The 26,457-nt window shown below is 44.7% G+C and overlaps 2 protein-coding genes across 2 annotated transcripts; one reads left to right on the top strand and one right to left on the bottom strand.

The window, feature by feature from the left end:
* The first annotated feature begins 8,402 nt into the window (after window positions 1-8,402).
* LOC112890554 (amino acid transporter AVT1I-like) lies at window positions 8,403-10,610 on the top strand. The gene is made up of 4 exons (XM_025957428.1): window positions 8,403-8,481; window positions 8,627-9,237; window positions 9,344-9,851; window positions 10,594-10,610. The coding sequence occupies exons 1-4, from the start codon at window positions 8,403-8,405 to the stop codon at window positions 10,608-10,610; spliced, it is 1,215 nt and encodes a 404-aa protein (XP_025813213.1).
* A 6,117-nt stretch (window positions 10,611-16,727) lies between these two features.
* On the bottom strand, window positions 16,728-19,185 carry LOC112889762 (ATP-dependent zinc metalloprotease FTSH 6, chloroplastic-like). The gene is made up of 2 exons (XM_025956533.1): window positions 17,541-19,185; window positions 16,728-17,447 (listed from the first exon to the last, which is right to left on the bottom strand). The coding sequence occupies exons 1-2, from the start codon at window positions 19,037-19,039 to the stop codon at window positions 16,865-16,867; spliced, it is 2,082 nt and encodes a 693-aa protein (XP_025812318.1). The 5' UTR covers window positions 19,040-19,185; the 3' UTR covers window positions 16,728-16,864.
* Window positions 19,186-26,457: the final 7,272 nt, after the last annotated feature.

Consider the following 26,457-nt stretch of genomic DNA (forward strand, 5'->3'; position numbering starts at 1 on the left):
AAAGCGTTGCTTTCACTTTGGTTGCCATAAACTGATTTATCCTTATTGTACTTATGGTGCTTCCGTTATGCCAGATTGCATCTTATATTAGTTTGGTGACTAAAATGAAAAAGTATCTTTCCTTTTACTTTGTTTACCATGAAGATGAATTAGGCTCTTCGTTTGCTTTCATTTCTGCGCAGATTGTTAAGGGCCATGGGGGTATAATGAAAACCTATGCAGGTTTCTTACATAGACGTGTTACCTTGTTCTGAATCTAAGTCCAGGTATCGAAAGTTGCAGAGGAGGAATCAATCTTGCAAGAATGTTTTGAGGTGATTATATTTTGTCAATTTTATTGACTGAATATGCGACAACATCTCTAATTTCAGAACCACCTATTTTTTCTTTGCCCAAATCTTATTGATTTTAGTCCTATGCTACAGGTTTCGTGCTGCGAGTATAGTTGTAGCCTTCTTTAAACCCACTGCGGTATTGTAGACCTGTGTTATTTTCCTGAAAACTGGCAGGATAATGCACTCTTTGTTTTGCCTAAGACATATCTCCTGATAGTAGCTATGTTATTGTTTAAGTTCTTTGATTGTATCTGTAGTTTTATTTTGAGCTATGCAAGGGCAATATGAGGGTTTATATATCTTTGTGGCTTATTTATTTCACTTTGTGGCTTGTTACTCTTTTTCACAGAGAATATACCCATGCAAATTAATTAGGTTGCCAGAAATCTGCTCAAATTGCTGATCTCTTCTAAAACAACTACCATCTATTTGGTGAGTTACTACTTCTACCTCAACGTATTATTAATTTGCCTTTCATTATATGTTTTACTAAGCAGTACTTCTTCCGTTCTAATACATATATGTTATATATAAGGCAGGTGCATGTTATATATGTTTAGAGATATGTACACATGTACATGACTATATGGTTACATAAAAAAATATATGCGTTTCCTCCATAGTGGATAGACATTGTAAATTAAGGATGGCTACTGGGCTAACATTGTCTGTTATTATCTATATTCTTTAGAAGAGTAGTTCCTTTCCTTTTCTAGGCTTAGTGATTTGATTTTCTTTTCCAATCCAACCTCAACTATTTCCCAACCAACCATCCCAAGAATCAATACCACTGCGAAAAAAATAAACAACTCATTCATATTTTCGCATTTCAGCTCCTTGGCATTCTCCTACTGCCAACAACAATATGGACGATCATACTGTGGATATGTGTGCCAAGTCTAAGAGGATCAGCTTCATAGCTCTGAACTCATTCTTACTTCAGCTTCTACTACCATTGGAGTGTTACCAAATTTTATGCAAAAACGATCTCATATTTTCAGTCCACTCCGGTCAAAGAAATCATCCCTACTTTTGCTCATCAAGAGCGGAATCAAAGGTATCTCCACCGACTAAGGTATGAATAAGTAAATTAATATTTCAATCAACTGTTATACTCACTTTAAAACTAAATCTAGCTCTATTTTACAATTCGTAACTTACATTTTTATATCAAATTTTTCCCTTGCAAGGAATAATAAGAAGAAACTATGTCGAAGAAGGAACTAAGATATCTAATAATGCAAGTACCTATGCATTACCACTAAGAATAAATATAACGGTTCACTCCAGGCAATGATGCTTTTACTGTCTTTGCCTATTAGCATCAGAAACAAGCATATTTCCACTGATTAAAGTAAAAAAGTAAGTTATTATCTGAAATATCTATTACAATTATTTCTAATTTAGTACCAATAGGCAACATAGGGGAGAAAAACACTACACCTCGAAATAGGAATCAGCAAGAGAAAAACTTTGTTAGAAATTAGCCCTTTCCTTAGTACCAGGGTTGGGAAGAGTAACTTTGTTAAGGCCTTTCCTGATTGGTATCAGGGTTAGGAAGAATGATTAGGATACCTTTCTGACCATATCTAACATTTTTCCATGACATTTGTTTATTCCTGCAGGTATCAATAAGAAAAACCTATATTGCAGAATAAGTAGAAATTACCATCAGACTCATCTTCATTTGTACCTTACAATCTTTTATGTACCTATACTATGAATCAATCTTTTATGTACCTATACTATGAATCAGGATTAAGTAATGACAGTTTTGTACCTACAACGCTTTGTAGACGCTGTAAATTAATAATATTGATATTTCATTCATTTAATTTTAGCCATCATCTTTTATATAAAAAAATATACCTTGATGTTGTAAAGTTAATATCAATATCACTATGTTAATAAAATAAATCTCATTACAGTAACTATGGGCGCGTAGGGGGGCGCGCAAAGTACTAGTAACTTCTAATTTCCAGTATGCCCACCCGCACATCTTATGTTTTGAGCTGGGAGTGTAGAGGGCCAGTCCGGGGCTCTGCCACGAGGAAGTGAGGCTCACGAATTTTTGTAGCTGGCGAGGGTGTTGTACCAGCGGATCTATTTGCTAGCACAACTCATTGCTGGATGTTGTGGCGATGCACAACCTGGGTGGGGGCTTTCAGCGTGCTTGTAATGGGTTCTCATCAGTACAGAACATGGTTATGTGCTTATGTTCTTCACTCAGTTTGTATTTCTCATGCTCTGTAGCACTTCCATTTCCTTTAATCTTCCTAATTTAGTGGTTGATACATAACTTTTGGTTTAGTCTTGTTTAACAAAGCTAATTCATTGTTTGTTCACAATTGTGCACCTTTAGAGTAACATATACAGTACTAGTCAGCACTGGCATCAACCTATTGCTTGCCTGGAATAGTTTTCATAACTACATATGAGAACGTGGAATGTATGTTTAGTACTTTGAGTTCCTTACATCATATATTGTGATGGCCCGGTGGGTCTTTAGACTTAAGATTGCTGAGTGAGATAGTTTTGTAATGGATTTAGGATATTGATGTTTATCCTGGATTCCAATCTCTTTATGTTCTATTCGGTTAGTTTTATAAGGAAAGAGACTACATTCCCTTCAAAGAAAGCAAATAAAAGATAATAACATGCTAGATTTTGTGATGTTGGAATCCTTGTGCAGTAAAATTCTTGACCTAGCAAGAAGCTTAGGGCAGTGAACCAATGAGTCAAGGGCAGTGGCACTAGGGTCTAGAAGAAATGCATGGATAACGTAGGTCCTCCAGATGCGTGCTTAGTATTTGCACATCAATGTTTGTGTTCACATGGACACTTGTATTCAGGATATCTCTGAATTCGGCTGTTTAATTCAAAATCCTGATTAATTGTGGTGTGTATAAAAATCATGCTAAGAGAGTTATTATGTTGGGTTATTCAACATCCTGCCTGCCACTAGAGCATACAAGAATAGCAACTTCAAATGCACTATGACAAATTTGTGCCTTCCTGCTATCATTCAGATTTCTGACTTCCTCAATTCTTACTTGTGACATGCTGTTTGCCGAATGCATGCTATGCAATTTCAAACTAGCAATAACAATGAAATGTAAGAAAAATTATATTTTCTGACTAATTGGGTATGCGAGCTATTGTTTGTTTTAGATATTCCACAGGTTACCATTTGTGCTTTGCTTTAATCCATCCAAAGGACCTTGAAGTAGTGATTGACTTCAATGATCTCTCTGCTCTGTACTTGATGTTGCATGTTGGACTTGTAAGGATTCCTTTTTTTCCTCAAACTCATCTTGGTCAGTACATATTTTTCATCAAACAATCAATTAAATTTGGTTCATTGAAGGGTATAAATCAATGAAATTAGGTGTAGCTAGGATAATATAGCCTTCCTTTGATACATGTTGGTCTTCATACTCTTATATCTATTAATTTGGGGAATTGGACATCTTTATCATATCATTTTCTGTTTCATGTGTCGGATGCACCTTTTCCTTCTACAATACCTCTTTGTTTCAGCTCACAGAATGACAAAGGAACTTTGATTTGTTTACAGTCAACTTAATAATTTGGTGGTTATTCTGGCGGTAGAATATCTCTTTTCAATGGCAATTATTGCACTATTAGTGTTCCTGGAAACGGAATGCTTCTATAATGTTAAGAAGCCAGTTTGATCGTCAAGTTAGATAGAGATTATACTGCCTAATCGTTCTGTCATATTTCATAGTTTATGCAGCCTAGCTATTGGTGATTATAACTACTGGCTAGAATGGTCTGCTCCTTGTATAAGCAACCAATTCTGCATATTTGCCAAACATCGAGCTACATATTCTATAAATATTGTTTAATACGCATGTTGCAATTGAATACTACTTATCTGTTAGCTTTTAATGCCAAAATAAAAGCTTGCTCTAAGTATGATTCAGAAGAAATGGAAGGATTGCAAATATCTATTGATACCAAATTCTTAAACAATATGGTGTGGACAGATGTATGTATCTCTAGTGCATAGAAAAAGGATACCTCATCTAGGGCTTTACATAGCCTTCTGAATGCCTGCATTACCTCACTGAAGTGTGCTGAAAGTTATATACATGGGTTTTCAAAGACTTCTTTTTTCATTCTGCATCATCACTGCATAGAAATGGAGGTTTTAGGGAGATTTGTTTTATAGCTTGTCAGTTATATTGGCATTTATGTCAGATTGGTAATGTATTACGTTATAGTACCAACTGCACCCAGTTACAATGATTTTCTTTTCTTTATTTGAGACATCATTTAGGATAGCGTGTCTATCATTTCTTCAATATTTCCTGGTGTGAAGCTTTCAAGTTTTGTTAAAGAAACTATGAGAAGAGTTCTTTGAATTGCTCCCATTGCTGTGCTTTCTATGTTTGGTTTTTGGAAGAGTAAATAGTTGCTAACCAGATTTTGTGTTTTCTGCATATGGACTGTTGGCATGTGGCTAATCGTTCAACCAGGTAAATTTTTATTTTCAAGTTACACCATACCCTTTTTCGCATCTGTTGCTCTTAGAAGTCAAAATTGGGGGCCATTACCTTTCAAAATATATATCATTTTATGATATCATTCAATAAAGCTCATCCACTTAATATATATCTCACATGCTAAGTGCAACATATGTCATGTGATATTAGGAAGCAAGCTAATTTTGGTTTGTAGTTTTGTGTGGCTTGGTACGGCCAAAGAACCAAAATGTTCAAGGTTGTAAAATTGACAGTTTTGAAAGTCAATTGTTGGAAACCGAATTGAGGCCAGAATTCAGGGTTGATGATGGACCTTTTCCTTCTAATACTATATACTCTGGTGGAACAGCTTGCAATGGGTACATCAGCTGTGCTTAACTACTACGGGCGCGCTATGTATTCCTCCTCGACCTAACTAAAGCTCAATACCAGTATATGTTTCCTTTGTTTGCAGGATTTGGAATACTGTCCATTCCATATGCATTGTCTCGAGGAGGATGGCTGAGCTTAATTATTTTCTTAACAATAGAGATCATCTGTTTCTACACTGGGATTCTCCTACAGCGGTACTACAGAGATGTATTAGAAGGTGGCAACTTGGAGAAATTGTTTCCGACTGCAAGAGAGGGTTTATGTTGGCGCTCAGTCTGCTAGTTTTGCCACCGACATGGCTTCGGAGCTTAGATATGCTCGCATACGTTGGTTTCAGTGGAGTCCTGGCTTGTGTCATTCTAATTGCTTCTGTTCTTGGTGTCGGGGCATTTGATGGTGTTGATTTGGTATTCCAACTGCTATGAACTCGTTCTTGACTCAGAATTAGTGTTTGCATTTTACTAAATTTATTACATGAACTAACGGTACTATTCTTTTAATGGTGTACGGTGTGTCTGTCAATCTCGAGGCTTCTCTGTTGACTCTGACAATTTTAAAATCTGTTGGCTAGTCTTTTGAATGTGATCATAGGTGTAAGAGAATCATAATGCTCATAGAGATGGGGGTGATACAACCGCAATGCTCGTGGGGTAGGGGTGAGACAATCATAACCACTATACAAGTGAACTAACTGTGATGATTGAAAGCAAAAGGGAAAGAAAAGGAAAAGGAAAAAGATAAACGAAAATGCAAAAACAAAGAAAAAAAAGAAATGTCCTTCCTGGCGCCACGGCCGATCAGAGACCACGCCAACAACAGCTCCTCGCACATGCCCGATCGTTGCAACCCAACTTGTGGAACGCACTTCTCATCAGCTACACGTGCTGTGGGCTGCAGAAGAACACGGCTTCTTGGAACACCATGGTCGCCAATAACGTAACTGCTCCTCGCCACTTGCCCGATCGCTGCAACCAACTTGTGAAACAAACTTCTTTAATTTGCACCTGCACATGCCATGGGCTGTAGTACATGGCTTCTTGAAATACCATGGCCACCGGGTTCTGTTCATTGGCTAAGGGAAGTTTATCTTTTTTTTGAAACAGGGAAGGCGCCGGAGGACTTTTAAGCCCTGTGCTATATACGGACTCTCATTTTTTTAATCAAAACACCTTATAGACTTAGATATCATATACACACCAGTCCACTCGCCGCTAGAAATTCATGTTGCCTACCACTAAAACACTGAAAGCATCGCACCTTTAATTCTCAAAAAAAAATACGAGGACTCATACCGAATATATAGAGAACTTGAAATGAGGAGGGCAGATTCCAGGATAAGAAACCTATTTCTTCTCATCAGCTCGGGTTGCAGCAACAACAATTCGTTCATAATTGATCTGCCGCCGGTGCATCATCTAATAAACCACTTGGATAGATCATCATATACATACATACATATGTATATATATATATATATCCTATTAAGCTACACCTACACTTGCGAGTATACATCTCTGCTTGCCTGCAATTAATGTGCAGCTGTGCCAGCGCGGCATACATGCATGGATGTAGCAATCGACGCATCGTCGCCGCGGCCACATGCTATAGGCATATGCCTAGCAGTTAGCAATATGACTAAATGTCATCAATTGAGTTTACTATTCCGGTCAATCTTAACATACTCCTAACTTCCTCCATATTTTCCTGAAAACACAACCATTGTTGGCTACTAACTGTTCGTTTACATACGTCGATTATTGTTCAACAACGCCAGTCGCCAGTACGTTAAATGTACCCTATAGGTCTACCAGCACTACTGCTAGCTGGAATATAGTACAGATGCTGCGGTACAAACGCAGACACTTACGTACACGTACACATACTCACCTCTATAAATATACGCACGCAACCCTACTTCTACTAATACCTTCGCGAGTCGTGCTTAGTTTGTTCATGAATGAGAATCAAACTCCTCTCTCGCGCCTCCATTCTCTCCTCCATATCATATATTCATATCAACACACAAAAAGCTTGCTAGCTTTGCAATAAGTCCACTATTGATCATACTTTAAGAAACAACGACATGATTACATTGCATGGTAGAAGTTGTTTCTACATCATTTGATATTCTCTTAATAATGACATGTCAGCCTTGACATAACAACATAATATAAAGCATATGGGATTAGTCTTAACGGATCTTGGTTCTACCTGTAAATTTTCTTAATATGGAAGTGTTTCGCACTAAGATATTCTCCACCTCTTGTTACATAGATGTCATTTTCAGTCTCAAATAGAACCGAATAACCAATTCAACTTTCCGCATACCATGTAACACACATATATTAGCCCCTCTTGATCGCTTACATCTTCGATTAATGGCACCAATCTACCACACTTATTCAGCTCTCTCCCTCCACTCAAAGATATAAGGCGTATTTTGCCTGAAATGGTCTTCAAAACAAGACTTATAATTAGCTTGGTCTCGTAATTTCTTCTATACCGCTTCCTTCATCCTGTGGTACAAGGAGCACATGTATATTTCAAGATTCAAAAATCATAATCTTTAATCAACAATTAGTCAAAGAAAATATGAAAAATTTATGCTACGAAAGTGGTTACGTGACCTTAAAGATCTAACGTATTTATGCTAAAAATATATGAAAAATTTGCACCCTGTGGGACTTGAAGAAACAACTTGCCTTGTGCAAGCTTTTTTGGTGTCCCACATACATAACATATGCAACCCTAATTGTGATGCATTCATTTTGAACAAATCCGTGAAGAACCCTTTAATCCCGATTGATAGCACCAACCGGACTAAAGGCCGAGTCACCATTTAGTCCCGGTTGGTGCTCCAACCGGAAGTAAAATTTTAGACTTTTAGTACCAGTTAGTGGCTCCAACCGGAACTGAAGAGCCCCTCCCTAGCTGTTGAACCCGGGACTAATGTCTAGATTAGTCCCGAGCCCAACTGTGCTCGGGACAAATGCAAAAGATCAATGCGGTGTTTGTAGTACAGTAGTAGCGAGAGTTGACCCAGATGCCGTGCTAGGCTATTTATAGAGCACATCCTCAGACTCTCGGGAGAGGACATTCCACACAAAAGCAATCTTTCCTTTTGAAGTCAAGGCTGCTTTGTCCGGACGCGTTGTGACAGTCTATAACCTGCCCAAAGCACCAAATAATGGACATCACTACTGCTCATCCAGAACGCGGCACTGGTTTCCTCAAAACTTCTTTCAATGGAATTAACGCTCTCTCAGGTTTACTATATATATATATATCCCGCGCGCGTATATCTTGATCTTTTTCGTCATAAACTCATCATATATGCTTAACTTAGCTAACTGATGATCACATTATATGCTTTCATGCATTGATTTCTGCCTCGATCTTGATGTGTTCCAGGGATAGGAATTCTATCCATTCCTTATGCCCTGTCCCAGGGAGGATGGCTAAGCCTGATCGTCTTCGCCGCCATAGCGATCATCTGCTACTACACGGGGATCCTGCTACAGCGGTGCGTCGACTCCAGCTCAAGGATCAAGAACTACACTGACGTTGGCGAGGTTGCCTTCGGCCGGAAGGGCAGGATCCTCGCGGCAACGGTCATGTACCTGGAACTTTACCTGGCCGCCATCGACTTCTTGATCATGGAAGGCGACAACCTGGACAAGCTGTTCCCAGCAGTGAGCTTCCGCGTCACTGGCCGCCTTACGCTCACCGGCAAGCAAGCGTTCGTGCTGATCGCGAGCCTGGTCGTGCTCCCGACGACGTGGCTCCGGAGCCTGGGCAAACTGGCCTACGTCTCCCTCGGCGGCGTCCTGGCCTCCGCTGTCCTCGTCGCCGCCATCTTGTGGATTGGAGCGTTCGACGGCGTCGGCTTCCACGAGAGGGGCGTGCCCGTGCACTGGGCGGGGCTCCCCACTGCCATGAGCCTGTTCGCCTTCTGCTTCAGCAGCCATCCGGTCATCCCGAAGCTATACCTCGGCATGAGAGACCGAAAAATGTTCCCAAAAGTATGTGTGTGTGTGTATATATAAAAGATCCGTCTCCACTACATATATATATATATTTAACTATAACATAAAATTAAATCATGTTCTTTTGCTCGTTGATTTGTAGGTGTTGGTGGTATGCTTCGCCGTTTCCGCTTTCGGCTACGGGCTCACCGGCGTGGCCGGCTACCTGATGTACGGCGCGTCGACGCAGTCGCAGGTGACACTAAACCTGCCGCCGGGCAACCTGAGGTCCAAGATCGCCATCTACACCACCCTAGTGAACCCGCTGACCAAGTACGCGCTGTTCGTCATCCCGATCGCGGACGCCGTCGAGGACAGCCTCCGGGTCGCCGACAGCCGGCCGGTGAGCATCGCCATCAGGACCGCACTGGTCGTCGGCACCACTGTCGCCGCGCTTGCTGTGCCACTGTTCGGCTACGTCACCATGCTCACCGGCGCGCTCATGTGCAGCTCGGTCATCATGCTGATGCCGTGCGCGTGCTACCTCAAGATCAGCTCCATGACGTCCAGGAAGCTAGCAGGGTTCGAGCGGGTGGCGTGCGTAGGTATTATGGTGCTTGCTGTGGGCATCGCTGTTGTGGGCACGTACATTGCACTCAAACAAACATATTGTTCAGACCCTATAGGAGTTAAGAAAAAAAATAAAAAAAATTCAGTTTACATCCTCGAACTATCATATAAGTCTGATTTTCGATCTTCAACTACAAAATCGGATAATAGAGACCACCCTGTCGGTATTTTACCGGCTGCCCACCGAGGGGTATGCCCAAAGTGGTAAGTTTAGGTGAGGAGACGCCGAGATCAGGAACTCGAAGGTGCAAGGAACACGACAGGTTCGGGCCGCAAGGTGCGTAATACCCTACGTCATGTGTGGTGGTTTGTATTGTCTTGGGTATAGAATGATCTGTTTTGAGGGGGTCCCTGCCCCCCTTATATATCCGGGAGGTCAGAATTACATAAATCCTAACCGACACTAGCCAAGAAATCGTACCAGAATATATTTTGAGTAGATTCTTTCTGTATCGACTAGCTTTATCTCCTACTCAAACGAGTAGAAAACAACTTAAATAATAGATAAGACAGATTTTATCTCTTAACCCTGTTTAAACTACGTTATGTGTACAGCCCGTGGCCCCGGGTCTGACACATCCGACTATCAAAATCGGGCAAGTTGTTTCGATGGTGGTTTTCCATTTTATTTAAATTAAAATATTCAATTATAAATCAAAAAATTCATAAGTAATTTATTTTAAATTTTAAAATACGAAATGGGTATCAAAATTTTCTAAAAATATAATCTATCTATTGGCACTATACTTATCTGTTATTTGGATCCATTTTTTACGTTCATAGTATTTGGTTGCTTATAGTTATGCCTATTATTTTTGAATAATTAAGATTCAAATAGAGAAATAATAGATAGGTTACATTTTTAGAAAAATTTTGGTACTAGTTTCATATTTTTCTAATTTAAAATAAATTAGTTTTGATTTTTTAGATCTTATAATTTTTTAATTTTTAAAAAAATATAAAACCACTTTCGAAACCACCTACGGGGTCAAAATTTGACTGGTTTTGATAGATGGATGATCTCTCTTATCTACTTTTATAGTTAAAAAGTTAAAAATCAGACTTTTACGATCGGACTTTTGCTTAACAAAAACTGCTCTCCAAGTTGAAAACTCAAGTTCCGACCTTCGCTGGCTGGATCACGTCAGCATGCGCGCATGTAGTTATCTTTGCTCGAGGCATTGCTTTTTGAAGAGAAACTATTTTTTTGGGTTCAAAGTGTTTGCTATGGGTGGTAGATGAACTAGATTTTTACGACACTTTAAAGATTTAAATTTGATTTTTTCCCAATTAGTTTTGATTTTTTTCCCTTTAAGTTGTGGGTTGTCGGAAGTTGATCGTTGGAATCTCCAGCGAGCTCGCGGATTAGCAGCGCCTGATATTTTACTGGTAGTTTGGCCCAAACCGTGAATGCCCCATAAGCCCAAGGGACGAACATGTTCGTCTCGGTCCAACCCACCCCGAACTGCTGCCTGATCCGTCTCCATCTCCCTGATGCGGAGATGGCCGCCTCGCATCCCGGCTGCCGTCTCACACCGCTGCGCCGCCGCCGGCGCCAAATCAACGGCCGCGGACGCCACCGACGACCTTGTCCGCAACCACAACCGCTCCATCGCAGCGCTCCTCCGCCGCGGCCGCTTCGCCGCCGCCCGGCGCCTCTTCGACGCGCTCCCGGCCCGCTCCGTCGTCACCTGGAACTCGCTCCTCGCGGCGCTCTCTCGCCGCCGCGACGTACTCGCCGCGCGCTCCTTCTTCGACTCCATGCCAGTGCGAGACGCCGTCTCGTGGAACACGCTCCTTGCCGCGTACGCGCGGTCTCCGCACCCGGACCACCTCGCGGCCGCGCGCGGCCTGTTCGACGAAATGCCCCAGCGCGATGCGGTCACGTGGAACACACTTCTCGGCGCGTACGCGCGCCGTGGGCTCATGGACGAAGCCCAGAGGCTGTTCAATGAGATGCCGCAGAAGAACACGGCTTCATGGAACACCATGATCACTGTGTTCTTTGCTGTTGGACAAGTGAGAAAGGCACTCAACGCATTCGAGGCCATGCCTGTCAGGGACTCCGCGTCACTTTCTGCTATGGTCTCTGGTCTTACCAGGAATGGCTGGTTGCACGAGGCTGATGAGCTGTTGACAAAGCGCCTGAGGGCGATGGACATGGACAAGGCTGTAGATGCTTACAACACCCTGATTGCGGCTTATGGACAAGCCAGGAGGGTAACTGATGCAAGAAGGTTGTTTGATATGATTCCTAAAACACAGAGGCAGCACAAGGGGCATAAGAGGAGGGTGTTTGAGAGGAATGTTGTGTCATGGAACTCGATGATGATGTGCTATATCAGAATTGGAGATGTTCGCTCAGCTAGGGCATTGTTTGATGAGATGCCAGATAAGGACTTGGTGTCATGGAACACTATGATCGCAGGGTACACTCAATCCTCTGACATGGAGGAGGCAGAGAAGCTGTTTTGGGAAGTGCCCGAGCCTGATGCAGTGACTTGGAATCTGATGATACGAGGGTTTACGCAAAAAGGGGATGTGGAACATGCTCGGGGATTCTTTGATGTGATGCCAGAGCGTAGCACCATCACGTGGAATACAATGATATCAGGTTATGAGCAAAATGAGGATTATGACGGTACAATCAAGCTATTTCAAAGGATGCTAGAAGTTGGTGAGAGGCCTGATCATCACACTTTCTCTTCAGCCCTAGCAGCATGTGCGTCACTTGCTATGTTGTGCCTTGGGGCTCAGCTCCACCAACTTATTGAGAAGTCATTTCTGCCAGATACCGCAACCAGCAATGCACTTATAACAATGTACTCCAGATGTGGTGAACTAACCAATGCAAAAGCCATCTTCAACCAGATGCGTACACAAAAAGATTTAGTTTCTTGGAATGCGCTGATAGGAGGTTATGAGCATCACGGTCATGCTACAGAAGCCTTGCGGCTGTTCGAGGAGATGAGGAGTGCCAAGGTTGCGCCAAGTGACATAACTTTTATTTCTCTCCTGAGTGCATGTGGAAATGCTGGCCTTATCTCCAAAGGACGGGTGGTTTTTCACACCATGGTTCATGAGTACGGCCTTGCTGCTAAGATTGAGCACTATGCTGCGCTCGTTAATCTCATAGGACGACACGGCCAGCTTGAGGACGCATTGGAGGTGATCAAGAGCATGCCAATTGCTCCGGACAGAGCTGTGTGGGGAGCATTCCTGGGAGCCTGTACTGCTAAAAAGAATGAACAGCTGGCTCAAATGGCTGCCAAGGCATTATCTGAGATTGATCCTGAGAGTTCTGCTCCATATGTTTTGATGCATAACTTACATGCCCATGAGGGGAGGTGGGGAAGTGCATCTGTGGTTAGAGAAGACATGGAACGGCTAGGCATTCACAAACATCCAGGGTACAGTTGGATTGATCTGCACGACAAGGTGCATGTCTTCATCTCAGGGGATACCTCGCATCCCCTTACCCAGGAGATTTTTTCAGTGCTAGAATGTTTTTATAGATCATGTAGAGATTGGAGTTAGATGGTGCAGCGAAATTGTTGTATTTGAAACAGAGAAGAGGTTTGCAGTGTAGAAACAAGCTTTATCTTTCTTCATTTCTTGGCCTGTACATGTCTCTCATGTAATGTTTGTACGTTTCTGGCAATGAAAACACAATCGTTTTGAGCTAGTTGAGTTCTAATATTATGTTTGATAAAATTGTAGATCTATGAGAGCGGCTACTGATTCCGTGAAGAACAAAAGCAGACTTGTTTCCATAATACAGTAATTTGGCTGCTAATTTTTTTGAAACAACTTAAAATCCAGTGATTTAAATCACATGGAGATGAGCCAACTCCGAGTGTGTTTGGTTGGGCTTTCCAACCTGCTTTTGTTTTTGCAAAAATCAAAAGATGCTCTAGGTGCTTTTGCCTAAAAACAGTTTTCACCGTAGCATAAATGCAAAATGCAAAAGCACCTCCCCCCTGCTTTCAGTGGCTTTTGGAGTAAAAAATTACCCACCTGCCACTGGTTATGAAAAAAACGATTCGTTCTGATCTCCCCAACCCGTCTGAGTCCCGTCCTCATCCTACCCCATCCGCCGCCCCGCCCGGTGCCACCCCGCCCCGCCCCGCTTGCCCCGACGCCGCCCCGCCTGGGCCCGCCCCACCGCCGCCCTGCCCTGCCCCGCCCCGCCTCGCCCCGGTCCGCCACCGCCCCGCCTCGTCGCCGCCGCACCGCCCCGCCAGCCCCGGCACCACCCCGCACTGCCCCATCCCGGCGCCGCCCTGCCCCGGCATTGCCCCGCCTCGCCCCGGCCCGTCACCGCCCTGCCTCGCCAGCCCCGGCGTCGCCCCGCCTGGATACTTTCTCCCAGCCCTGTTGTGCCTGCTCATCCTCTGATCACCGACACGTCTTGGCTGCTCCTCTCTGAACAGACAATACAAGCAATATTGTGATGCGATTATTGCAATTTATTGGTGCTGTAAAGATTCATTAGATTTTAGATATGTTAATGGACCATTAGTGCAAAGTTGATGTATGGATTGACTGTTAATTATTATTTTAATTTCTTGTAAATGTATTGTATATCTATTCAAGATAAAAAATAAAGAAATTATTGATATCTCCTTCTATTTAGTAAAAAAATAAGATATCGTCAGTCTCGGGGGCACTTCAGACATCTTACCACTCAATAAGAGAATCGGCCGAAAATAATCAGAATTGCCAAACACTAAGCTTATGTTGACATATATAGCCATTTATCTTGCGTAATTGCTATAGTTCTATTTATGTGGACCATATGGATGAAAACTTAGAAAATTTTTAATATTTTCCTTTCCAAAAGATACATTTACATGCGAAATAGTGAATATATTAGGTTTGTACGAGTATTTTGGTATATAGACAGTCCTACAAACTTTCAAAAGTATTACAGGTATTTCACCCATAGCACACAGTTTTCTACTGCTCACAGCTGCTCTGACCAAACGGTGTTCTGCTTTTCCCACAGCAGATTTTTCACAGCAGCTTTTCCACGGCCCACAGCTCACAGCAACTTTTGCAAAAGCCACGGCCCAACCAAACACACCCTTAACTACTCTTTATCATGCGCTGGGATTAAATGGATACATAATTCCGTACATGATCATTATTGCTAGCATGATCAGTTCATAAAAAGATTTTATGAATAAGTAAAAACCTTAGCCTAACCCCATAAACCCAAAAACATGTTCGAGAAAAAAAAGCCGAAAATCATGCCATGGACATCAAAGAAAGGAACATTTTAATTTGGTATCTTCAAAAGGATCTAGTATAGGGTAAAGTTTTAGAATCCTAGCAGTTCCTCGTAGAAAAATGCCATGGTTGGATAGATGGTGAAAGCCTAGTAGTGCTCCACATCCCCTCACGCAAGTAGAAACAAAAATCTTGAACCGAATCTAGCCGAGAGGCTTTGATTGGCCACTACTGTGCATGCTCTCTAATGCACGAGCCCCCGAAGGCATGCTCTGCAATTACCAGGAACTAATTACCTCTGTAACTCCCAATCCACCGCCCCCAGCATTAACTCCTTGCGTGGTGTTAAATGTCCGTTTCCATTTGCCAATGATCCCAGGGTTTATGTTGCTGGCCTGCAAGCCATTCCAGCATCTCCCGGAAGGATGGAGGCCAACCATGAAGAGAGGTAAACTCGCTGCTCTTTCTTACTGCTCTTTTTTTTTTATTTCTACTTGGCTGCACAGAATGTGTTAGTGTGCTGGTAGCTTCCTCTGCAGCAGCCTGCTGCCTTACTGGACAAGTGCTTGGACTGATAGCAACCTGCTCGAAGAGGACGCGCTCCTCTCCAGCCTCTCCTTCCCGAGCTTGCACTTCCAACCGTCCTACTCGGCCATCACCCCCAGCAACATTTTGCAAGGTATACTTCTTGTTTTTCCTTTCCATTCTGGAATTCAGATTCATACGCAAGGCGTGATCGTCTTCCGGATTCGTAGCGCTCAGCGTCTTGTTCGTTTGGATTGGGACGCAGATGAGCTCGACGCCATCTTCAAGGACGATGTGCTGAAGCATTGGGACGAGATGGAGCGAGCTGACAGCAAGACGGAGGACGGCCGCAAGGGGTTGCCGCTGCTCTGCTACCGCGAGGAGAAGGAAGTGTCCTCCGGCTCCAACTCCGACACCAAGGTCGTCGGAGCGGGCCAGCGTGCGAGGCCGGAGGAGACGGCCCTGACGTTCGAGCTCGTGTCGCAGTACTTCTACATGCCGATCATGCAGGCGGCGCGGGAGCTCAACGTTGGCCTCACCCTCCTCAAGAAGCGGTGCCGGGAGCTCGGCATCCCGAGGTGGCCGCACCGCAAGATGAAGAGCTTGCAGTCCCTCATCAACAATGTCCAGGTCCGTCATGTCATTCTCCACAATTCCAATTTGCAATGCTCCGCGTCAGATAGAATTCTGTCATTTTCGATCGGCACTTTGAGCTCCGAGATCGGGTGATGGCGGTGCAGGTCCTGCAGGAGGCCGGCAAGGCGACCGGGGAGGAGCAGCTGCGAGCGGTGGTGGAGATGCTGCAGCAGGAGAAGCAGCTCCTGGAGCAGAGGCCGTACGTTCAGCTCGAGGAGAAGACGAAGAGGCTCCGGCAGGCCTGCTTCAAGGCCAACTACAAGAAGAGGCGGCTCTTGGCTATCGAAGCTGGGGAGGCACCACCAAGAAGAACCCACAAGTACTGATCCAAATCAACAACAAATATACGAGTAATGAGGTCCTCTTGCAAGCGTCATGCCGTCATGACGGGATTTCAGTTTATCCTTCGGCTTCTTTTTCATGGTGAATGTAATCTTAGTTCCCTTTGGAACACGAGAACATTTCATGGTGAATGTCTACTAGATTCCTGTGTTTCAGAGGTGGCGTTTAACAATTAGCAGTTCTTGTTGCGTGAAAAAAGAGTTTACCTTGTATCAACTGCTTTAAGTACATCACATTGCGTAATTGCACTACGCTATGCTACTGCTGTATTTCTAGTTTTCTACACTACAGTACATAGGAGTACTACTCTTCTAAAGCTTCAAGCAGTGACCAGCTCTGTCCTGGCCGCCGTCTCCCTCTGCTCCTTGGCGATGTCCACGTACTCCGACAAGATGGCCCTGAACTCGTCGCCGGAGAGCGTCTCCTTCTCCATGAGCACGTCCACCAGCTGGTCGATGGCCGCGCGGTTCCTCCTGACATGCTCCTTGGCGACCTCGTACGCCTGGTCGATGATGTGCTTCACGGCGCCGTCGATGTCGGCGGCGAGCTTCTCGGACATGGAGTTCCGGGCCAGCATCCGCAGCACCACGTCCCCGCTCTGCGCGGCCGGCTCGACGAGCGCCCACGGCCCGATCTCCGACATCCCGAACGTGGTCACCATCTGCCGCGCCACCTGCGTCACCTGCTGCAGGTCGCCCGCCGCGCCCGTCGTCACCTCGGGCTCGCCGAAGATCACCTCCTCGGCGGCGCGCCCGCCCAGCCCGCCCACGATGCGCGCGAAGATCTGCTGCTTAGACACCAGCGTCGGGTCCTCACCCGGCAGGAACCACGTCAGCCCGCGCGCCTGCCCCCGCGGGATCAGCGTCACCTTCTGCACCGCGTCGTGCCCCGGCGTCAGCGTCCTGCATCCGTGCGAGCACAACTCGGTCAGCACTTGATGTGATCATGGCAATGGAACAAGTAAGAGAAGGGTCGATTAGAATTAGAATACTTACGCGCAGACGGCGTGGCCGATCTCGTGGTAGGCGACGAGCATCTTGCTCTTGCCGTCGGTCATGCTGGTGCCCTCGAGGCCGGCGACGATGCGGTCGATGGAGTCGTCAATCTCCTTGACGGTGATGCGGTCCTTGCCGCGGCGGCCGGCGAGGATGGCGGCCTCGTTCATGAGGTTGGCGAGGTCGGCGCCGCTGAACCCGGGCGTGCGCATGGCCACCACGCTGAGCGACACGTCGGGGTCCAGCTTCTTGTTGGAGCTGTGCACCCTGAGGATCTCCTCCCGGCCGCGCACGTCAGGGAGCCCGACGCTGACCTGCCGGTCGAAGCGGCCCGGGCGGAGCAGCGCGTCGTCGAGGATCTCCGGCCGGTTGGTGGCACCGATCACGATGACGCCGCTGTCGCCGCTGAACCCGTCCATCTCCGTCAGCAGCTGGTTCAGCGTCTGCTCCCTCTCGTCGTTTCCCCCGCCAATGCCCGTCCCGCGCTGGCGGCCGACGGCGTCGATCTCGTCGATGAAGACGAGGCACGGCGCGTTGGCCTTGGCCTTGTTGAAGAGGTCCCGCACCCGCGACGCGCCCACGCCGACGAACATCTCGATGAACTCGGAGCCCGACAGCGAGAAGAATGGCACGCCGGCCTCCCCAGCGATGGCCTTCGCCAGCAGCGTCTTCCCCGTCCCCGGCGGTCCCACCAGCAGCACGCCCTTGGGGATCCTCGCCCCCACCGCCGTGAACTTCTCCGGCGACTTCAAGAACTGGACGATCTCCTGGAAGTCCTGCTTGGCCTCGTCCACGCCCGCGACGTCGTCGAACATGATCCCCGTGTTGGGCTCCATCTGGAACTTGGCCTTGGACTTGCCGAGCCCGAACGGCAGGTTGGGCCCGCCGCCGGCGCCGGGGTTGTTCATGGTCACCGACCTCCAGATCAGCGTGGCGATGAAGAGGAGCGGGAATCCGAAGTTGAGGAGGAAGTCGAGGAGCCCGAGCCCGGGGTTGGGCTCCACAGGGTGCGCGGCGAAGTCGACCCCCCTGTCCCGCAGCTTCCGGAGCAGCTCCGCGGGAAGGCCCGGGAGCTGCACCCGCACGCGGTGCACCCTCGACGCCAGAGCCGGGTCGTCCAGCTCCACGACGGCTACCGTGCCGTTCTCGAAGAAGTCCACCTTCCGCACCGCGCCGGCGTCGAGGTAGTCCAGGAACCGCGAGTAGGACATCCTGTTCGACGTCACATCCTCCGGCGCCAGCGCGGGCGGCGCCGCCGCCACCGCCTCGGCCCGCTCCCGCCCGGGTCTCGCCGCGGCGAGGCCGAGCCCGAGGCCCAGCCCCGCGGACTGCAGCACCCTTCTCCTGCTGAGCCCCGTGGCGGCCGCGTCCGGAGGCGTGGCCTTGGCCGAGGAAGAGGCGCGCTTCTGCGGGGCCGCCTGTTTGCCGGACACGTCATGCGCCCGGCAGATCGGCAGGCGGCTCGTCGTGGTGAGCGACATGGCCGTCGTCGGCGACATCGGCAGCTACCTACACCACCGTGCTCCTTGTGAGACCAATGCTTCAGGCCGCTGCTACTGCGGTCGAAACTTCACGCCGCTACTGACTACTGTAGTACTGTCGCGTGTTCAGTCCTCAGAAATTGGAGGGAACGGGGCGGCGAGCCCTGGTTTAAATAGCTTCACGCCGCGGCGAATGGACACGGACACACGGTGTTCAAGCGGACGTTGAGTTCGCTCGCTCGTGTCTGCTAAGGATTTTCGCGGCGATCTGAGATGGGTTTCTTCCCGTAGTTTCCTGAGCTGGTGGACGACGACGTTGTCCGGTTCCGCTTCGCGTAGCGTCTGGAAGCCGCCGCCGGATAAATCCCCGCCCGCCGTGCCGGGGGCGAAATCCGGGCAGCCAATTACATCTCGTGGCTCGCGTTCGCCGGCTCCTCGATCGGGCGGGGCCAGCGAAGAGTAGTAAGCTCTAGCGGCGTCGGGTGTTTTTCCTCGCCGCGCGGCCGCACACCTGGGCTCGCCGCGCCCGCAGGTTGCGCCCCCGCGGCTGCTGCACGCGTAGCGGCGTCTGGGTGTGACACCTGTCCGGCTGTCCCCTGGTGTCGCTAGCTCACGTGTACAAGAAGTCTACGGTGGAAATGGTCGGTGTCCGTTTTTCTCACCCGCTGTTACGGCGGCATCCGGCAAACGGGATTTTTCGGGGTTTCTCTGTCACGTGCTCCGGCGGGCCTCGTCCATCCTAGGGCCTATTTGGACTGCTCCACTCCCAGTTTTACAACTCTGCTCCAACTCTATATCGCCAAACACCTTCAACTCCACCAACTCTACTCCTTAAAAAATTATGGAGTTGGGGCAAACTCCACTGTTTTGGTGGAGTAGCAAAACAGGTACTCCACAAATCATTGAAATCAAAGTCCTCATGGAGTTCAGGGGTAATTACCCACGTATACCACCGGTTACATAGAAAACGGTTCGCTTCTGTTCTTCCCACCACCCACCCCGAACCCCAGCTTATCCCTTCGTTCACCTCCTCCACAGAAACGCACGACACCACCACCACCAGGGAGAAACCCTAGCCCGCCGGCCATGGATGCCACTGATGAGCTCTCCCCCGATGTCGAGATGCAACAAATGGGTGAATCCGTCGAGCCTTCACCCCAAGCTGCTGTTATTGGGGTCGAATCGGCGGCGGATGCACTGGATTTGGAGGGGGCGCTCGAGCCGGCGGTCAGGGCACAGGTGCCGCGGGTCGGGCTATCCCGCGCAGGCGCTGGCGCGGGCGGCGGCGGCGCGGGCGGGCGCGGACCAGGCGCGGCGACGGCGCAGGCGGGCGCGACGCAGGAGGCCGGGGCGCGGGCGGGCGCGGGGCGGCCGGCCTGGCCGCGGCCGGGCCCGGGCGCGGACAGCCTGGGCGCCGGCGGTCTGGGCGCGGCCGGACTTGGCGCGGGCGGCCGTGGCGCCGCTGTTTCGTCCGCTCAACGTGCACCAGCTCCAAAGGTAGTATATTTGCACTGAATATTTGAAGATATGCTTGTCTGCACTGAATATTACTTAGTTCATGTTTCTTGAGTGCTGTTTGCTTGAAAATATTGCTTGAATAATGGATAGGGAGATGCAATGGACTGGACAGATGCGTACCTCACCATAATATGTCAATTGTTGGCTGAACAAGTTAGGAAGGGTAATAGACCAAATACCCACCTAAACACTTTAGGTTACACTGAGGTTTCGGATAGGTTCTTTCAAATGACCGGTATTGAATTGACGAAGACACAAATAAAGAACAAGTGAGATAAGTTAAAGATAGACTGGACTATTTGGCAGAAGTTGATGAGATTCAGGGACAGGTTGGGATAGTGCTAAAGGGATCATTGTCATGGACAATGAATGGTGGAGAAAGACCAAAAAGGTTAGTTCTTATGATTTTAAGAGGCATCTTTGTATTCTTCACATATCTGTGTTGTAATCGAAAGTAATGGTGTTGTACAGGACATTCCTGGGTGTGGAAAATTCAAGAAGAAACCACTTTAGTGTGAGGAACAACTAAGAGAGATGTTTGGCGATATATCTAGTGATGAAACAGATCATTGGAATCCCATGAGCAGCAACCCTGTTGTGCCAGAAAATAATGTGGAGCCTTTCACTGTTGATGGGATTAATGATGTGGCTAACGAGGAAGAACATGAAGATATCATTCATGATTGGGCATATCAAGAGGAAGAGGAGGAGGATGTCCAAGAGGTCACACCTACATCTGAAAATGCGAAGAAAAGACCTCGTGTTGTCTTAGAAATACCGAAGAAGGTAAAGTCCAGTACAGCTCTTATTATTCAAGAAAAGATTTCAACAATAGCTGAGTCAGCCGCATCTTTCACATCAAGGAAGGAGGCTGAAGTTTCAATTAAAGAAGTGATGCAACATGTGTTGGAGTGTGGGGCTGATTATGGTAGCAATGAGCATGACATTGCTACACAATTGTTTGTAAAAAAGGATCAAAGGGAAATATTTTTAACCCTTCCAACTAACAAAATTAGGTTCGATTGGCTTACCAGGCGGTACAATGATAAGTATAGGAGTGTCTAAGTGTTTGATGTATCCTTAAACATTGATGCTTGTACTTTTTTCTTGTTTGTTCATGACATTATTTATGTTAGTTTGATGTTTTTTTTGAATAACTATCAATTCAGTACGTACCTATATTGTTGAGTCTCTTATTTTAGTTTGAATTCATGTTGTCTACTTGCAGATTTGTGAGAGTGATAGTGACAGTTCTGATGATGATAGTCAGAAGTTTTGGGAAATTGTATTGGATGGTGTTAAAATTGTGGAACAATAATTTTCATTATACCTTGATAAGAATCCTTCAAGGATAGCAAATATCAGTGGTATGGGATGGTTGCTAGAAACATTGAGGACACCGGGTGAATGTCAAAATGAACTTCGTATGAGCACAGAAATTTTCATGGACCTTCATAATTTGTTAGTTTCAAGGTACGGGCTCCAACCATCCATGCATATGAACACATATGAGGCTCTTGCAATATTTCTATTCATTTGTGCGGGAAATGAGTCTAATAGAAAAACTCAAAACCATTTCAATCATTCGGGTGAAACAATTCATAGAAAGTTTGATGAGATTCTTGAAGGCTTGATGCTTATGGCTAAACATTTCATTGTTCCAAAAGATGCTAACTTTCGAACGGTTCATAAAAGAATCCGGGATGATAAACGAGCATACCCTCACTTTAAGGATTGCATTGGTGCTCTTGATGGCACACATATTAGAGTAGCTCTCCATCCAAATGAGCAAGTGAGATATATTGAAAAATCGGGGATTCCAACAACAAATGTTCTTGCTATTTATGACTTTGACTTGAGATTCACTTATGTATCTGTTGGTCAAGTAGGATCGAAGCATGATACAAGTGTTTTGTATGATGCAATGCATGTGGACCACGACTTCTTCCCACACCCTCCTAAAGGTATGAAGTGTCATAATTTTATTTCTATAAATATGGTTACTATAGTATCTGTCTAATTATATCATTGTTTCTAGGTAAATATTATATTGTTGATACGGGTTATCCTAATCGCATTGGATACTTGGCACCATACAAGGGTGAGAGATATCATTTGCCGGAATGGCATAGAGGTATGGAGCCAAATACTCCTAAGGAAAAGTTTAATCGCATTCACGCACGTGTACGTAATTCTATTGAGAGGTCATTTGGAGTATGAAAAATGAAGTGGCACATTCTTTACAAAATGCCGATCTATCCTATAGGGAAGCAAAAAAAGATAATTGTAGGAACTATGGTGGTTAATAATTTTATTCGTGAGCATAATAGTGATGATTTGGATTTTGACCGTGTGGAGCGTGATGATGATTATGAGCCTACAATTCCAGAAAGATATAACAAGTATGTGGCGCCATCCGATGGATCAACTTCAATGCCTAATGCACCTACTATGGATAATTTTCGTGATGAGTTAGCGACGGCTATTTGTATGAATTGGACCTAGTCATGTAATAGAAGTGAATTTATCATTTGAAATATTTATGTAATGGTACTTGGATTTTAATTATTATTCATGAATATCGAACTATTATAATGGTATTTGAATTTTAATTATTATTAATGTGCGTCGGACTATTGTAATGATATTTGAATTTTAATTATTATTTATGTGTATTGGACTATTGTAATACTACTTGGTTTAATCGCAACATTGTAATCAAGTAAAGGGTACTAGAGTCATTTCACATCAAAATCTCAAATTTTCTGGAGCTGGAGTTGGTCTACTAGCCAAACACTTGGAGCTACTCTGAAACTCTGCAGTGGAGCTGCTCCATGGTGGAGTTGGTGGAGCAGAGTTGCAAAACTAGGAGTGGAGCAGTCCCAAACAGGCCCTAAGTTTGGTAGTAGACCGGTAGCTGGCCCAGTACAGACAGGCCTGTAGTGGCAAAATATATGGGCCTTCGTCAAGCTGAACTAATATGATCCATACTACTCCATAGCTAGGAAAACCTATAGCTTTCGGAACTATTTTCTTGTAAAACTTTTAGTATTTGAGATCTGTACCACAGTAGATGGATAGCTAAGATGAGGTGGTGCAGCAACCCACCGTGACTATATATTGAATGTGCTACAATTTATCAATCCATGGCTATATATCATACGTGGTACAGATTATCAATCCATCATCTAAAAAGAATTCGTACTGTACGAACCGTTATAATAAATTGGTTCAATAGATTTTTATCCACGAGAAGCGACTCACGTGGCCCACCACCATGCATGCAGCTATGAAAAAAGAGGTTGGCACACATGCGCAACAACACATGATGGGTCTCTACATGCACTAATGGTCTGTTGTTTATTCTCTGCATGCATGGTCTGTTGTTTATCTTTTGATTTTATTATTGTTGTTATTTCCAGCCTTGGCGAATGGGAAAGAATTTTTCTTCTTTATATTCATTTTTTCTTTTTATTCTTATCCTTTTCTATTTTTTTCTACCAACTTTTTCTTTTCCTTTTCTTTATTTTTATCCGTTTCTATTTTTTCCTTCTAAATTTTCTTATAATCCTTTGATGTATATTATTTATTTCTATTTCTATCTCTTTCCTTTCTCATTCTAAATCTCATGTGGATATTAATTTTTCAAATAATTATTTTTTTATGATCTATACTAGTTGTTCGCATCCTAGGCTCATTATATATTGTGTGAAATAATTTATTTACCTTTTATAAGTTATACTAACTTGATCAAAACGTGTTCATATTCTGATTTCTAAAAAAATAACTTTCTTGTGATGTGGATGTGTTTGTTCTTCATGTAAAATTTATTATATGCGTGTACCTAATTTGTCTGTAATATCAAATTATTTGTTCATATTCATAGGCTAATTTGTTCGGTGATGTTGATTTATTTGTTCGTGATATTCAATTTCTATTGTTTATCTCTAGAATTAAATGTTCATGATGTTTAATTTTTTATTCGTGGTACACTATTATTTGTGCACTATGTTTAACTTTTTGTTCGTAAAAAAGATCATTTGTTCGTGTTGTTTAAATGTTTGTTCCCGATCGATGAAATTAGTTATTTTGTATTAAAAAGTAAGTTTCAAAATATCGTGCAAATATAAACAAGTGTGATCTTATTTTGAAGATCTTCTCATAAGAAAAATAATGGTGCAACCCAAATTTAATTTAGATGCTTAGTTTAATACTTATGACTTTTTTTAGTTTCGAATTTGCATGCATGTGGGTGACGTTATTATCGTTGTCCTCTTCTGCACGCACAGAATCTTTCTCCTATTTAGCTAAAATTATCGGATCACGCTACGCATGGACAATCCTATGGTTTGATTGGCCCATCTAATATACCCCACAATTGGATTGGTAACATCCCATCTAATATATCCTTCAGGTGATGGTTCCGCTGCTATCACCTGAAGTAACGTATAACCCAACCCGCAGCAACCCAAACGTAAATAAATACCTCATCTCAATGCCAACTGTAAATGAATATCTAACCTCCTCGTAAAATGTTGAATTAGCCTATTCAAAATGTTAAATTAGAGTTCGCGGATTGTTACATCAGTTGTAACAAAATATTGAAGCATGTATAAGGCGTGGGAAGATCAGGATGAGGTGCGGGGGCAAGACACAAATAAATATCTGACCCCGTGCAATGTTGAATTAGCCAATTCAAAGTGTTGGCATAGGGTTCACATATTATTAAATTAAGTGTAAAAAGTTATTGAGTGTTATTTGCAAAGGGAGATTAATGGTTGCAATGGTTTCGCGATGGACCTAGTGGGCGTTAAAGTTATAATGTTTAGCTAACTTGTGGAAGCTGTATAGGACCCCCAACCCCCTCCATAGCCTGCTCACTTTTAATATTTCAGTGGCTGCCACTCGGATGGAGGCTCAAAAGTTGTCACATTGGCTGCTGTAATTGCATCACTTTCTAATGCAGCCTATGAGACTGACCCGTGTGGTATATGTATGCTGTCCATGTTAATTAACACGCGCATGTATACATGTTAGGATAGATTTCTGGAGTTAGGCATTTGGAGCTATTAAGGTAAAGATGGTGGAGGAAGGCCCATCTAGGGGTGGAGACGGTCGAAAAAGTTCGCTTCGATAGGGTAGTGTGGTGGGAGTGATTGAAAATGGGTAAAGGAGCATTAGGCATAGCTGTTTGGTGCTGCTCATGAGCCATTGGCAAAGGGTGAAAATATGACTTCGAGAAAGACATGACTCATATATCCATACAGGAACTAAAACTAATATGTATCACAACATGCAACCAGAACACATCACATTGGAGAAGGAGACTGTGGCCTATCCATAGGATACAGAAACATCAAAAAAAGAGAATCGATGCAATTTTTTTAGAAAAATATAGTTTCCAATTCAAGAACCTAAACTAAAATCCGAACTCGCTTTTGTATTCTTACAACCATATCTTCAAACCAAACTACACTTGACATGTTTGGGTGAAATTATTCTAGATTATATTTTATTAAAGTTGGAACAATTGTTTCACCTTCATATAAAAAATCATTTTATCTTTATAAAAATATTTTGATAAAATGTTATCTAAGTATAATCAAATGGGGTCTTGTTTTGAAGATCTTATAGTAAGAAATATGATGGCGCAATCAAAATTTAATTTAGATATTTATTTATTCAAATATAACATTGTAGCTTTGAAATATCATTCTGCTTTTTAAGTGCTTGGACCCGTCCATGCATGTTTGTGCATGCAATGGTTATAGTTTTCCCAGAAACTTGTGGATCATGGCAACACAGATCATGCGACCTATTGTGCCCTCCTCTCTCTCTCTCTCTCTCTCTCCCTCTCCCTCTCCCTCCCATTAGAATTGGGCAAGATCCGAGACAGCCGCTCCCATTGCTCGATCTAA

The sequence above is a fragment of the Panicum hallii genome, chromosome 4, assembly GCF_002211085.1.
Source record: "Panicum hallii strain FIL2 chromosome 4, PHallii_v3.1, whole genome shotgun sequence".
Taxonomy (NCBI): Eukaryota; Viridiplantae; Streptophyta; class Magnoliopsida; order Poales; family Poaceae; genus Panicum; species Panicum hallii.

What these genes read in the sequence shown, in the direction of transcription:
- LOC112890554 (XM_025957428.1), top strand. Translation starts at nt 8,403, where the DNA reads ATGGACATCACTACTGCTCATCCAGAACGCGGCACTGGTTTCCTCAAA. An exon ending in TGGAATTAACGCTCTCTCAG is followed by an intron (nt 8,482 to 8,626) that starts GTTTACTATATA and finishes GATGTGTTCCAG; the next exon opens with GGATAGGAATTCTATCCATT. An exon ending in ACCGAAAAATGTTCCCAAAA is followed by an intron (nt 9,238 to 9,343) that starts GTATGTGTGTGT and finishes GTTGATTTGTAG; the next exon opens with GTGTTGGTGGTATGCTTCGC.
- LOC112889762 (XM_025956533.1), bottom strand. Translation starts at nt 19,039, where the DNA reads ATGTCGCCGACGACGGCCATGTCGCTCACCACGACGAGCCGCCTGCCG. An exon ending in ATCGGCCACGCCGTCTGCGC is followed by an intron (nt 17,448 to 17,540) that starts GTAAGTATTCTA and finishes GCACGGATGCAG; the next exon opens with GACGCTGACGCCGGGGCACG.